Source organism: Homalodisca vitripennis, chromosome 5, assembly GCF_021130785.1.
Source record: "Homalodisca vitripennis isolate AUS2020 chromosome 5, UT_GWSS_2.1, whole genome shotgun sequence".
NCBI classification, from domain to species: domain Eukaryota; kingdom Metazoa; phylum Arthropoda; class Insecta; order Hemiptera; family Cicadellidae; genus Homalodisca; species Homalodisca vitripennis.
In genome coordinates, this window is record NC_060211.1 from 147,565,740 (window position 1) to 147,579,659 (window position 13,920).

The 13,920-nt window shown below is 33.6% G+C and overlaps 1 protein-coding gene across 6 annotated transcripts in view; it reads right to left on the reverse strand.

Moving 5' to 3' along the window:
- Positions 1-521: 521 nt before the first annotated feature.
- Positions 522-13,920, reverse strand: part of LOC124362999 (chromatin-remodeling complex ATPase chain Iswi) — a 45,432-nt gene continuing 32,033 nt past the window's right edge. For 3 of the 6 annotated variants that reach the window (XM_046818034.1, XM_046818035.1, XM_046818039.1), the window contains exons 18-22: positions 13,514-13,639; positions 12,998-13,097; positions 11,564-11,733; positions 2,069-2,229; positions 522-1,103 (exon numbers count right to left, since the gene is read on the reverse strand). In XM_046818034.1, the coding sequence (XP_046673990.1) occupies positions 872-1,103; positions 2,069-2,229; positions 11,564-11,733; positions 12,998-13,097; positions 13,514-13,639 (789 nt within the window). In that variant the 3' untranslated portion in view covers positions 522-871. The remainder of the gene's footprint in view (positions 1,104-2,068; positions 2,230-11,563; positions 11,734-12,997; positions 13,098-13,513; positions 13,640-13,920) is intronic. The other 3 variants (XM_046818037.1, XM_046818038.1, XM_046818036.1) reach the window with 3 other exon arrangements.

Below are 13,920 nucleotides of genomic sequence, written 5' to 3' on the forward strand. Positions count from 1 at the left end.
CTGATTTTCTAAAACAAAACAAATCTTGAAATGACAAAATACGTAAAAAATAGATTTTTTTATCATGATATAAACCTAATATAACCTTCTGCTCAACTAAGAAATTCGATGGGCACAGTGGTTTGTGCGAATTAAAAGAAAATGAATGTTGTTACATTAATAAATAAAATTGAAGTCTTTTCTTACAAAAACTACTATTATGTACTATTTTTTATCACTTCTGGTATTTTCAGCAATGAACAGTCTAATAGGCTGGAATTAGTCAAGCTCTGTAAATTCAATTGAATTGAATATAACAAAAACCTACTTTAAAAACTGTTGCACATCCCTAACTTTGTAAATTGTTTAGTAATTTGGCTGAAAACTGACTTTTTTTTATTGATTTAGTATTTTATATGAAAAAATTGAAACGATTGCATTAAATATGGTTTTTCAATTAAAATATATTAGAATAATTTATTTACACCCCGTCTTTACTCAGTCTTCCTTCACAAACCTTTCAGGTACATAAAGCTAAATAATCAATACAGAATGTTCAAGTTGTAATAATTAAAGAAGGTATGGTACAAAGTTATGAAATATTAATTCAACCAAATCATAAAATAACCAATACATAATTGTTCATAGTCTCAATACTTGTTAAAACATTTAATATTACTTTTAAACACTAAGAAATTTTCTATTTATTCAAATTTTGTATCCTGGTGGTACGAAACAAATAAATTTAGGAAAACTCAGCACCATTTTCAACACAGATTTTTTTTCAAAAAAAAAAAAGGACACATTTATTAGAGTGTATTCCATTAGGAAAAGTTCTAAGTTACACAAAACGTTTATTAATAAATTAACATCGAGTTCGGTTTGCACAAAATTATTTTTTTTTCTTTTTCGGTGTTTTTTGGTCAGGAGTTTGTCCACCTATATTCTCACTCTTCCGTTTGCCACTCCCCCTCGGCGCTCTCTTCTTTTTCTCTGCTCTCTCTTTCTCCTCCAACTCTTGGTTTTCCCTCTCAATCAGGGTGATCAGTGTGTTGCATCTCCTTTGCAGCTCCATCGCTGTCCGGGACTTGATAAACCAGTCGAACCGGAACTGGGGTGCGCACCTGCCCAGAACATACAGTTCATGTGTCAACTTTTACACATATCTTGCTTGGGTGAGGAGAGTGCTTTTACTACAAATCTACTACATCTTTTACATTACTTCCCTACATAAATTCTCTATAGAAGAATAATTAAAAGACCTATAACAGATTTTTAATGTACTACAAATGATGAGTTTAGTTTCAATATTTTCTAGCTGAGAGTCCACAATTTGAAGACCTTAATATTGCAACAATTGTCAAAATACCAAAAGGACCACTTAATGTTCAGCAACAGTACTACAGCATTACACTCTTCTACACTTGTAAATCGTTCGTTGATCACGTAGAACTAGTTTTTATTTGAATTTGATTGGAGGTCAGGATTGCTCATTTGACTTCCCTGCGTTTTAAGAACTTTATCAAATTTCCTACTTAATCATGGGATTTTAAACAAAGGATTTAACCAGTTCAGAATACACTACGTAAATTAATTGTATGACATGAATAAATGTGTAATATATAGAAGGCGAAAGTTTGGAATTACACAAGTCATATTTTTGCAGCCAATGCTGAATTGATATTTTTTAACTACAATTAATTAATTATAATAACTTGATTTTGTCAACTGACAACAAATATATTTTTAAACTATTAAATTTGTTGTTGCATATAAAATTTTAAACAGACACAAAAAATTTAGTAGCTTAAATTATTGTTCAGTTCTTATTTTGTTGAATCATCAATATGTTAGTGTATGCTGCATTAACTTCATAATATCAACACAGAATAAAGCTGATCAATGGTATGGATATGGTGAGACATCATGTCCCATACTTAGTGACATAGTGGAGAGAATCTCAGAAAACCAGATTATTGAATCTCATCAATATATTCTCGATTTTGAATAATTTTTGAAGATTCAGCACATTATCACATCACCTAATCAGGTTACCTTCTTAGTCTTAATTGATTATAAGTTAACAAACCTGACAGCAGCTCGAAGCTCTTCATAGACATTTTCCTTGTCAAAGCCCAACTTGTGAAGCATGCAGACCAGGAATCTGTCCTCCTCCTCGATAAAGTTTTTGCCCTTATTGGTGCCATAAGCGATCCTCAGTTGGTGGAATGGTGCTCGATACCGTGCCATCTGTAACAAACTTCAACAATATCATATCGATATCAATCATCAGTAATCTGTCCTCCCAATTTAAGTTTTTGTCCTTATTGGTGCCATAAGCGGTCCTCAGCTGGTGGAATGTTCAGTAATCCTCTTATTAGTGCCATAAGCAAACCTCAGCTGGCGGAATCATCAGTAATGTTTTGGTATCAATTTACATTAACGTGACCATGCAAAGGTATGTTCATTTTTTTTCCTGAAAACAATATTGAAGAAAAAATTCGTCAGCAACGAAAATCAAAGGAACTACAATTTTTTTAAATCCTCTGTAAACTCCGTTTTTGACAGTTTCCTAAAACTCCGCGTCTGCTCAAACTCAGTATAGCCAGATTTTAAAAACCGATTATCATACCTACAACGAGAAATTATCGTACTGTCATATAAAATAATCGCACCAAACACATTTAATGAAAAAGTATGTTATGTTCGTATAATAAATTATCTTATAATTAACTTTTGGTTGGTTACTTGTATAAATTTGTCAAAAATCTTTCATGGTACGATAATAACTACCCATCGTGTATCTTACCGGCACATAAAATCAATGAAATTATCGTACCTTTACGATAATTATCGTACCTCTGGCAACACTATCCATATTTGACAGTTTGGTAATACTCCGCGCCTTCTCAAATAAATAAGGGACGCCATTTTGAACTACCGTTGTTCCTCCACGTCTAATCTTAACCTCCTAGTTCAGTAGTGGTAATGGCACACCTTTGTGTTGGATGTTCGGTATCTCACGTGAAAGCAATTCGTAAATACGAGTTTGACTAATACGTTAATCCTGTCAACGATGCCTGCCCGCTGCTTGCTCTATTAGAATAAAAATTAACTCGAGCTTGCAAAAGTCGAATCCCAGATCACGTGATGCCCCTGCTCCTTAACGCAATAATGTCCGAAAGGCATAAATATAATACAATAATATACTTTCCCCCCAGTTCATATGCACCTGTGATAATAATACTTGGCTATAAATGCCCAACCCATGAAAAAAAGTCCATTTTCCATGGTCACGCTAATGTAAATAAATACCAATGTTTTTATTATGTATGGGGTTACAAATAAAATATTTAACTCTTAAGTTGGAAAAGATTATTCTGTGTTTTTTAAATTAAAAAAAAACACAAAATCAAACTAAATGACTAGCAAAAACTATCACTGTCTTAGACATGACTCCTGGAATCCTGAGTCATATTCATCTGAAGAGATTCAATGAAAGTCGACGACGAAGAAGCTCAAAACGTTATTATTATATTAAGTCTGAGATAGTGTCAGATACCAGATGCTGCAATAAAAGGAAGGTGAAAAGCTATTTTTAAAAGTAAATCATTAATGTCAGTTTCCAAGGAAAAGCGATGACTGAACCAATTTTTTTGAAGTAGAAGAATAACCAGAAGCCACACATAGTAAGATTAGTCAAATAAGGCTGATATTCTATAGTTTGATACCATTTCCACTCAAAAATTCCAAAGTTTGTACAGCAAAGTGAGATGAAGAGTTGGTGTGGTGTAACATTAGAACCCCCTCCTGTTCACTCCTAAAACCACTGACAAATATTTTTGTTGAGTGTACCACTTGCCATGTTTCCTTTGTCGTTCCAATTTTATATCCTTCAACAGTTTAAGTCCAGTTCAGCGCTGCTAAAGAATATAAATCAGAATACGATAAAAAAACAGTGGTACCTGATGGAGTCTCAATACAAAAGCAAGATTAAGACGCTCTACCCTTTTTCTTTTTGGGGTGATCAAATATTAAAATAATCATAGTATGAAAATCCTCTCCTAATAAATTTATGACAGTGACTTTCAGCTCAGTGCAAATACAACACTAAGATAAATATGCTGATTAACTAATTGTTGTTGATTACTAACTCAAGACAATCAGATAAAGTTGTCGAATAATGCATCGATTCATGCAGACTTCTAAAAAATACATCTGTAATCAAGAAACTGAAAAAGCAACAAGCCAAAGACTACTCGCACGTCTATTTCAAATGTCCATCTACTAGTTAACAGTGGAACGAGATACTGTGTTTACCACAAATTTCATGAGTTGTATTTTAAGTTATCCTTGATGTATTCTTAAACCTTCTCCAACTGATATTAACTAGTTTATTTGCCTAGAGAAGTACACTTCTACAGCAGTGTCCTGAAAAAACTGATAGGTTCCATAATTAAATTATCTTTCGTAGGTACTGGTTGTACGAGGGCTGTTTTTTTTTTCAACTTCCGATCGTGCCGCTAGATGGCTGGGCGAGCGGGTATCGGCCAGCAATGCGCGGCAGTCGACTGCGCACCTCTCCCACTACAACCTCACTCAATTTCAGACGGCCGACGCCATTTCCAATTTATCTAGCGACACATAAACATGGCTACCATGATAGAATCTCCCGCCAAGTGTGAGTTGAGAAGTGTCATTCGTTTCTTGCAAGCTGAAGGGTTATCTGCAGCAGAAATTCACCGTAGAATGGAACGAGTATACGGTGAAAGCTTTATGAGTGACAGTTGCAGTGCGTGATTGGTGTAGGAAATTTAAAGATGGACGAGTTGACATTCATGATGAAGGGGGCCAAGGACGAAAGTCGGTCGCAAACGAAGACCTCGTTGATCGAGTTGACCAAAGTGTAAGAAGCAATCGAAGGTTTACGATTACGGAGCTATCCAATCAGTTTCCTGAGATTTCAAGGTCAGCCCTATACTCTATCGTAACTGAAAAGTTAGGCTACAAAAAACTTTGTGCGCGATGGGTGCCGAAGATGTTGTCTGATGACCACAAAGCTCGGCGAATGGCGGTCAGCAACGTCTTTTCTGAACCGCTATGAAGCTGATGGCGAAGATTTTTTGATCAAAATCGTGACAGGAGATGAGACATGGGTTCTGTACGACACCCCAGTAAACGAAAAACAGCAGTCCCAACAATGGATGCATTCAAAACTCTCCAAACAAACCCAAAAAAATTCAAAAAAACTTTCAACAACAAAAAGATTATGGCCACAGTGTTTTGGGATCAAAAAGGTGTATTGCTTGTTGAGTTTTTTAGAGCCAGGTACCACAATCAATGCGGAAGGATACTGCGGTACGTTACAACGTTTGCGGAGAGCTATCCAGAACAAAAGGAGAGGAATGCTCACATCGGGAGTAGTGCTCATTCATGGACAACGCCCGTCCTCACAGTGCTGCTTTGACAAAGCGTCTTCTTGACGGTTTTAAATGGGATGTTTTTGACCATCCGGCGTATAGTCCTGACTTAGCGCCGAGTGAACTATCACCTTTTCCCGGAACTGAAAGAAGATGTAGGAGGGCAGAGCTTCCGAACAGACGACGCGCTGCGAGACGCCGTGAAGACCCATCTCAAATCACTGGCGGCAAACTTCTATGAAGAAGGTATTAAGAAGCTTGTACCCAGGTATGAAAAAATGCCTCAATTTAAATGGCGATTATGTTCAAAAGTAACTAATAATGTACCTAACTTTTGATAATAAATTTATTTAATTACTCTCCCTAGTTTTAATTTTTATATCACATCGGAAGTTGAAAAAAAAAAACAGCCCTCGTACTTTACATGCCTTTAACCCTTTTAGTGCCAGGGATCTCGTTACAAGGCGATGTGAAATATACGCTTGAGTGCCGAGTCTCGCTACGAGACGATATGTATTTACGCAAAGAGTGCCAGAGCGAGAAGATTTCTATTTTATTTATAGTATGGCTATGAAATATCTAATACAGGCTGACATCATACCAAAGGTTAAAATATGAACTGAACTAACTATTTTAAAGGTTATTTCTCTTTAGTACTGCTGCTAGATGATGTATACCACTAAAAATAGAACTCTTTCTCAGTTCTGTTGGCGGTGTTGTGACTAGTAGCAGAGCGTTGTTTACGTTGTGTAATTGTACGTTTTTATCAATTTAAGTGCTTAAGTTAACATAGTTTTTAAAATGAATAAGAAAAGTGATGCAAGTTGCATAAAAAGACGTCAATGCCAGTGATACATCTGTAGATCCGAGTGTCTACGAAGAAAGTGTTGTTGAATTTCTGGAGGAAGATCTCGTGGAGTGACCTATTCAAACTACAGAAAAAGAAGACATTTATAAACCTGGTCCAAGTTCTCGGCTGACTAGTGCGGAAAAACATTTGTTGTCTAGGCCTAAAGACACTGATAGTGATTCCAGTAAACTGGTGGACAACACTGATGAGGATAAGGATTATTATCCTTTATCGGATCTTGAATAAACCTCAATCCAAACTAAGTGTAGGCCTAAAGGTTCAAAAAGGGGGAAAGTTGCAGGCAGAGGTAAAGTTATTCCTACTTCTACTACAATAAAAAAACGTTAGATGATGATGCCGCCGTTGAATTTGGAACCAATATATTCTTCTAGGCCTATTTTGGAAAATGATTGAGGATTCAGATGACCCTGATTCAAGTGACTTTGATGAGGAATTAAATTCCAGTTATGAAAATGAGGATGAAAACTGGTATGAGGTGGGTTCTAGTGACATTTTTCCTAACATATCAGTGGATTTTATGCTACTGGCCCCAAAAACGTGCCAAACAAGGATGCCTCTCCTCTTTAATTTTGTTACTGTTTTTCAAAAATGATTTGCGTATCTATTGGTTTCTTGAACCAATCTTGAACCAGTGTTTGTAATCACTAACGCTATCCAAACACTCCCTGTATAACAGACTGGCTGCCTGTTAGTGCTCATGAAATAAAGGCATTCATTGCTTGTATTTTGAACATGGTACTAATGAAGAAACCATCCATCTTTGCCTGTTGGTCAACAACTGGTTGTAGTGCCACACCATAGTTTTCTCAGATGTTGACCAGGAATCGATTCCAGCTCATACTGAAATTCCAGCTGATACAGTTGTACCTTACTGTAACTTTCAGACAGTGAAAGTCTAATTGGTACGAAAAGTCATACATTGTTTATTGAATATTTACTGAAGAAGCATCACCTGGGGTGTAAATTGTGGGTATTGTGTGACTCGATTACCAATTACTGCCTCAGCTTCTATGTCTACAAGGGTGCTAAAAGTGCAGAAGAAAAGGCAGCACAAAAAGAAAAGGGGCAAGTATGTGCAGTGGTCCAGTGGCTTCTTGAATCAGGTAAATACCTAAATTAAGACTATCACACGTATGTCGACAACTTCTTTTCTTCTGTGCCATTGGCAAAACATCTCGGCACTCTTGGTAAATATACAACTGGTACTACCATAAGAATGAATAGGAAGTGTTTACCCAAAACCATAAAAAACTAATTTAATATTAGTGAAACTCGTTTCTAAAAAAATAGGAATCTTCTTCTCTGTGGTTATAGAGAAAGAAGAGCCAGATAAAACAGATTCTACTTCTCTCCTCCAAAGACCAAACTACTGTCACAGAGGTGAGGAAAAAGCAGAAAGAGACACAAGACGAAAAGGTTATAAAGAAACCAGATATTATTTTAGATTATAATAAGTATATGGGGGGTATTGATGTGGCAGACATGATGATGTACGCGTACCTGGACGAGAGGAGGACTGTAAAATTTTGGAGGAAGGTGTGCTTTCATATATTTGCTAGAATGGTGGTGAACTCTTACATCCTGTACCAGGACACAATTAGACCTACTATTCAGCCACCACAGTAACCAATGTCTAGGTACAAGTTAACTGAAGTAATTATCGATGAGATTGCTAAGGAGTGGCTATCCCACAAGCACCAAGGTGAAGGACTTCAGGAGCAGCAGCAGCAACCAAATTCCTTTGGATTCAAACTACTACCAGTATTTTGAAAGTTCTGCATCCTCAATACAGCAAATTGCAAATAAGACTATCCTAAGTAGAAGAAGAAAATGTACATAATGCAAATAGTAAAATATAAGTTATTTTGTTTTTATGGAAGTTATCATTGTGAAATTGGATGTACAAATAAATTGCCTGAAAAAGGTAAGTTTATGTTTTAGAGTTTTGTATTAGTATGCATTGTTTTATTGCACATGATTTTAAAATTAATTGTAGATAGTTCTTTTTTTAGCCCTGTTTTAACAAAAGAATACCTCTAGCGCTTGATTATTTCTTTAAAAGTTGTTTTTGGCATAATATATTAGGTTATTAAATATGATTTTAGATTGCTTTTGAATGCTCTTTATCGTGAAATTATTTACATATCAAGATACTGTTTTGTAATAGTTATTTCACCTCCAACTATTTTGTTACCACGGAATTACTGTATAAGCGATTTTAAAAATTTATTAAATATAAATCATTCTAAATGTTTTTTTTTAAATGTACAATATGTGTATTTATTGGTTAGAAAAAAATCAAAAGGAGCTTTTTATGTTTTAGCACAATATTTGTTTTTGGCATAATATTAGGTTACTACATAAGATTTTATACTATTTTTAAATGCTCGTTATCATGAATGTATTACAATTTTGAAATACCTTTGTTTAATAATAGTAATTTATCTCAAAATAGAAATTTATTTTCTTCTCTTTGAACTGTCTTTGTGTAAGGCACTTTTCGCTTAGTCACACAAAAAATAATCCGGCACTTTTCAATGTGGATTTTTTAAACTATGGCAATAAAAGGGTTAAAAATTGAGCTAAGCATATTAAAAAAAAACTGTTCAAGCAATTAAGACCAAAATCTTTGTTACCTATAAATGAATATTTTGAAAGTTAAATTTCACTTTATTCCACAAAGTAACAGTATTAGTATAGTAGTATTTAAAGATTACGATGACAGGTCATTTCAAATATAAAGTTGATTTTTATTAATTTCATTCATTCATTCTTTGTTTTTTCCTTTTGGGAAATAAGCTGATGCATAAGAGAACATGCTTCTGTACGTTCAAAGAGTCAATATTTTTAATTTTTAATTTATTCAAAAGCGTAATAACCAAAAAGAATAGATAATTGCTTAATTTGTTAAAAACTACATGCTCAGATTAATGCTACAAATTTAGAAATACACCCATCTACTGTGTATGTACAAACCCTCCATTCTACCACAACAATCCAAACACAACACAAATCATAGTAGACATGCTCAAACATACAATATACATGCACACATGTTTAGTACAACAAAGCAAAGATTTAGATTCTTGATTCTAGTCTACCAAGACAAGACCAGTTTCAACTAAAACAGAGGTAAATACCGTATTCACATTTCTCCACCATTATCTTGTGCTCCTACGTTATAAAAAGAATGATAGAGCCAACTCTTTGGGCGACAGTGTAAGAAAGTTGTCAAAATTAGGAGGCAGCAGTGAAAGTGTTAAAATAGCATTTAAGCACTGCAGAAAAGAAGCACCAGTGCACAGAACATTTACATCAACCATCACACGGATGTTGCATTTCTGCGAGTCAATCTACAGGACCAAAAGTGTTCCTAAGTGTCAAGAATTGGGGAAAGAAATTACTTAAGAAAAAAGAGATATCTTATTTTTGGGGAAATGAACTTTGAGTTAGTACATGCCTATCACAGACAGATATATTGAGGTTCCGCTTTCATCATGGGAGTTGAAGTTTAAATGGTATTATAAATAGGAACTCGTCTCAAATCCATATATGTTTCACTTCAAATACGTAAATTTTACTGTCTTAATATGCTAATGAATTGCTAAAAATATTTCTGTAAATACTAATGGTTTATAACTTATTTTCAAAACAAGTTTCTTAAGGAAAAATCTAAAACGAATATAAATTAGAAACAATTGGTATTAAAGATGATTTATTATTGTATTTCTAACAATTTTTTAGCAATGAGCATACCAAAACTTAAGTTTCTGAAGTGAAAAACTTGTGGATTTAAAACTAATTCAAATTTATAACACAGTTTTAAACCTACACAGTGTCTACTGATGAGCTATAATGAAAATCAGTGACCTTTAAAGAAAATATTGGCGACCTTTATCAACATTTTTAACAACCATTATAAAAGAAATGTACAAAAAACAACATCTTTACAAAGCAATATCATAGGACATATTTTACTAATTAAACTGGGTAATATATGCATAGATTGAAGAAATATTTTTACAACAATAATCTTACCTTATTGTGTGTGTAGTGTTCAGCAAACCAAACAATTTTATTACATAGCAATACTTGTAAAAAATCAAAACAAATCTAACATAAAGCAAAATATTATTGAAAAAAGCAAAATAATTTACTAATATGGTAATCTATCTAACCATTTTCATACACAAAATATAACACGTTTTAGTGATCACTATTTTGTGTACTGACCACCAACTGCCGTCCATAAATAAACGCAACAGACTCACGGCAATGTGCAAATATAAATATAGAAAATACTAACTGAAAGCAAAATATTATTTGTAAATATATAATCAAAACTAAGATTTTTATGTGCAAAGTATAATAATAAGCAAGTTTCAACGATTGCTAAATAGTGTAATGCTGATCAACTGTCATTTGAAAATATTTGCAATAGACTCACGGCGATGCCTGTACATAAATGCACAACTGAACAAAGTATGATTTGCTAAACTAAAATAACTCATTAATTAGGTTATCTATCTACGAGTTCTCATACAAAAAATATAAAGATAAATATGATTCAACAATTTGTAACTAATTCGCATTCTGCCGATCAGTTGCCATATGGGAATATATACAGCAGGCTCGCTGTGATACGCGAACGTAAATATAGAAAATAGTAACTGTAAGCAAAATATTATTTTTAAATCTCAGATAATTCGTTAATAAAATTATCGAATTTGGATTTTTCAAGCACAAATTACAACAACAAAAAACGTTTCAGCAATCGGAAATGTGTGTATTACTGACCAGCCAATAATTTTATCAACATAATGAGACCGCTAAATCCCATCAATCGATTCTCGAATCTGAATCTTTGTTTAAGATTCAATGTATCTGAGATTCGGCTTTGACACATCGCTAATTATAATCATTATGGCACAAAAATCGATATTTTAAACAGAAAATATTCAGTGACTTAAAGCCATAATCCTTGACTTCTGTGACTGGTAGACACCCTGATTTAGCATTGTCATTGCTATTTCAGTTAGCTATCTATAGAAGTTATCAGTTAAAGTAAATAAATGTGTTTCCCCTATAAAATGAAACAATTTTATAGATGAACTAGTATTCATTCGAGTTCAGATATGGGAGTGTTCACAGATACGAATATAACACTCTACTGTAAGCGTACAATATCCCACGATTGAAATGCAGGCAGGACAAAGGAAACAGGACACAAATGCTGTGTTGAGAGGAGGAGGACCGTAAGCGAGTGCACAGGATGCAGGAGAAAGATACATACATCACCGACCTTGGCGTCAAGGGCCTTCTTGATACTGGCTCGCCGCTGAATCTTGGCCTCGCCACGCTCTATCTGCGCCATGATGCGATCGATGTCCTGCAGCTCGTGGCACCGGTCCCAGAACACACGGCTGTACTGCCGCACTTCATCTGGCGTCTTCCCTGTCACATCAGTGTGGGGCATATCAATAACAAACAAAACTAGGCCTACACAACGTTTTATAAGTTATACCACTTAAGATTAAGATTTATATACGTAATGTATGGAAATGTAATGATATTTAAGAAACTATTTATCTCTCCTTGGTTTTAAAAGCTAAGAGAAAGAATACTTATACTTTCCATCACTAAGCAGAAATTTTAGTGATTGCATTGATTAATTTTTATTTTACAAATCTCTGATATAAATTATCTCCAATTTAATTAGTTTCCCAAAAATTAAGTGTATTATAATACAGCAGTACACATCAATAGACAGTACATTAAGCAATATTTCCACACTACAGTATTAATTACATATAACATTGGACTGAATTATAATAAACAATAAAACTTTGCTATTAACTTTTTTTAATAAGTTTAAAATCCCAGGTATATATTGCGATAGTAATTCCGTGTTCCAGGAATTTGTACAAAACAGTAGTTTTTAGGGTTATAATTATGAAACTCTTATAATTAAATAACAATTCTTCTTCATCATTGTCATTTTCTATAAAATCTAATGAATCAGAATGATATTCAACTGTGTCTTCATCGACAACTCGCTTCCATAAAGATGCCATGACAATTTTTTTCAAACAACTAACAGTTGGTAAAAGCATTAAAACAACAAATTATTAAGGAGTAACCATGAATATAGAAAAAAACCCAACTACACTACGAACATGCCCGACTCTTTATAAACAATTTCACACACTCAATATACCATACAGTGTTGATTGAATCACTTATGTTAGGACGTGCCAGCTGATGGGACATTAATGAATCATTGAACATGACACATTCAGAGGACTGAAATAGCTGGACAAGTCAGACTGTACAGGGAAACACATCAAATATCTTATTTTTAACGGTAAGGACTTTCATGTATTACGGAACAAAAATTGAGAGAAAGTGTACAAGCCTCAGAATAATGGTTATAAATATAATACCTCTTGGCTATACTAAGACAATGTCATAAAAAACGTCAATTAATATTGAAATTAATTACATTAAAAGTATATATCAAACCACTGCATATAATTAAAAAAAAGCTTATTTGTAAGAAAGTTACTTATGCATTGTCAAAAAATAAAATACTTTTGATAATGAATCATACACAATCTGTACTTTTGTGCATCAATCTTTATAGGAATACTAAACCATTCCCTCTCATCTAAGACTGATGATTAAAAAAAGGAATTAACAAATAGCATTATTTACATAAGATTATTACCTTCAACATCTTTAGAGATATTGTCTATGTCATCCCGGCCATATTTCTCATTAGCTTTGATGAACTGGTTGAAATCCCTTTTAGTCCAATTCGTAAATCCCTGTAAGCAAAATAATTATTTATTCATAATAAATAAATTCATGAAAAACGTTAAAAAAAATAATTCTGCAAATTATATTTTTATTCCCTTTTAGTGTAATAAAAATATTAACTTACCATATGATTTCTAAACAGTTATATATATACAGTTCCAGGCACTAATGTTAACAATGCACCTAGCAAGTCTGCTATTTGAAACAGATATCAATAAAGATTTTATTTTTTATATATTCAATGATATCGTGACTATTTCTTTGCCAAGTTGATGTTTTGAAGTGGTTTCAAGTTTTCTTGTTGATTTCTTGTGAAATGGTCATTAAGCTATTTTAAAATTTATATCTTAGAAATTGGTAACAATATAATCTTAATGTTTAAAAAATACCAGTTTTTGTAAATTAGAATAAACTATATACTCACTTGCGTTAATAACTTTTCTTTTTCCGCTATTTCATCGTCATTGAGCTGTTGAGCATCATCGATTTTTCTCTGTTCCTCTTTCTGGATCCTTGATGCATCACTGCCTAATTCTGGATTTTTTGGTACCTGAACATAGATAGAGAAAGATTAACATTCTACAGTCAGCACTGGGCTGACCGTCAATGCCAGCCCGTCATTGCCATGCATCCAGCCGTCAAACCATGCATCACTGTAAAACTAAACAATAATATCCTGTCATGAGCTGAAAGAATATTCAACATACCTACAAGTACAGTACAAGGTTTCAAATATAAATTTATACTTTGTGTAAAATTTAAGATCTTTAGGAAATTTCACACAAAAAGTTCTACTAGTGGGGTTTTCTGATGATGAAATCTTTGACTATA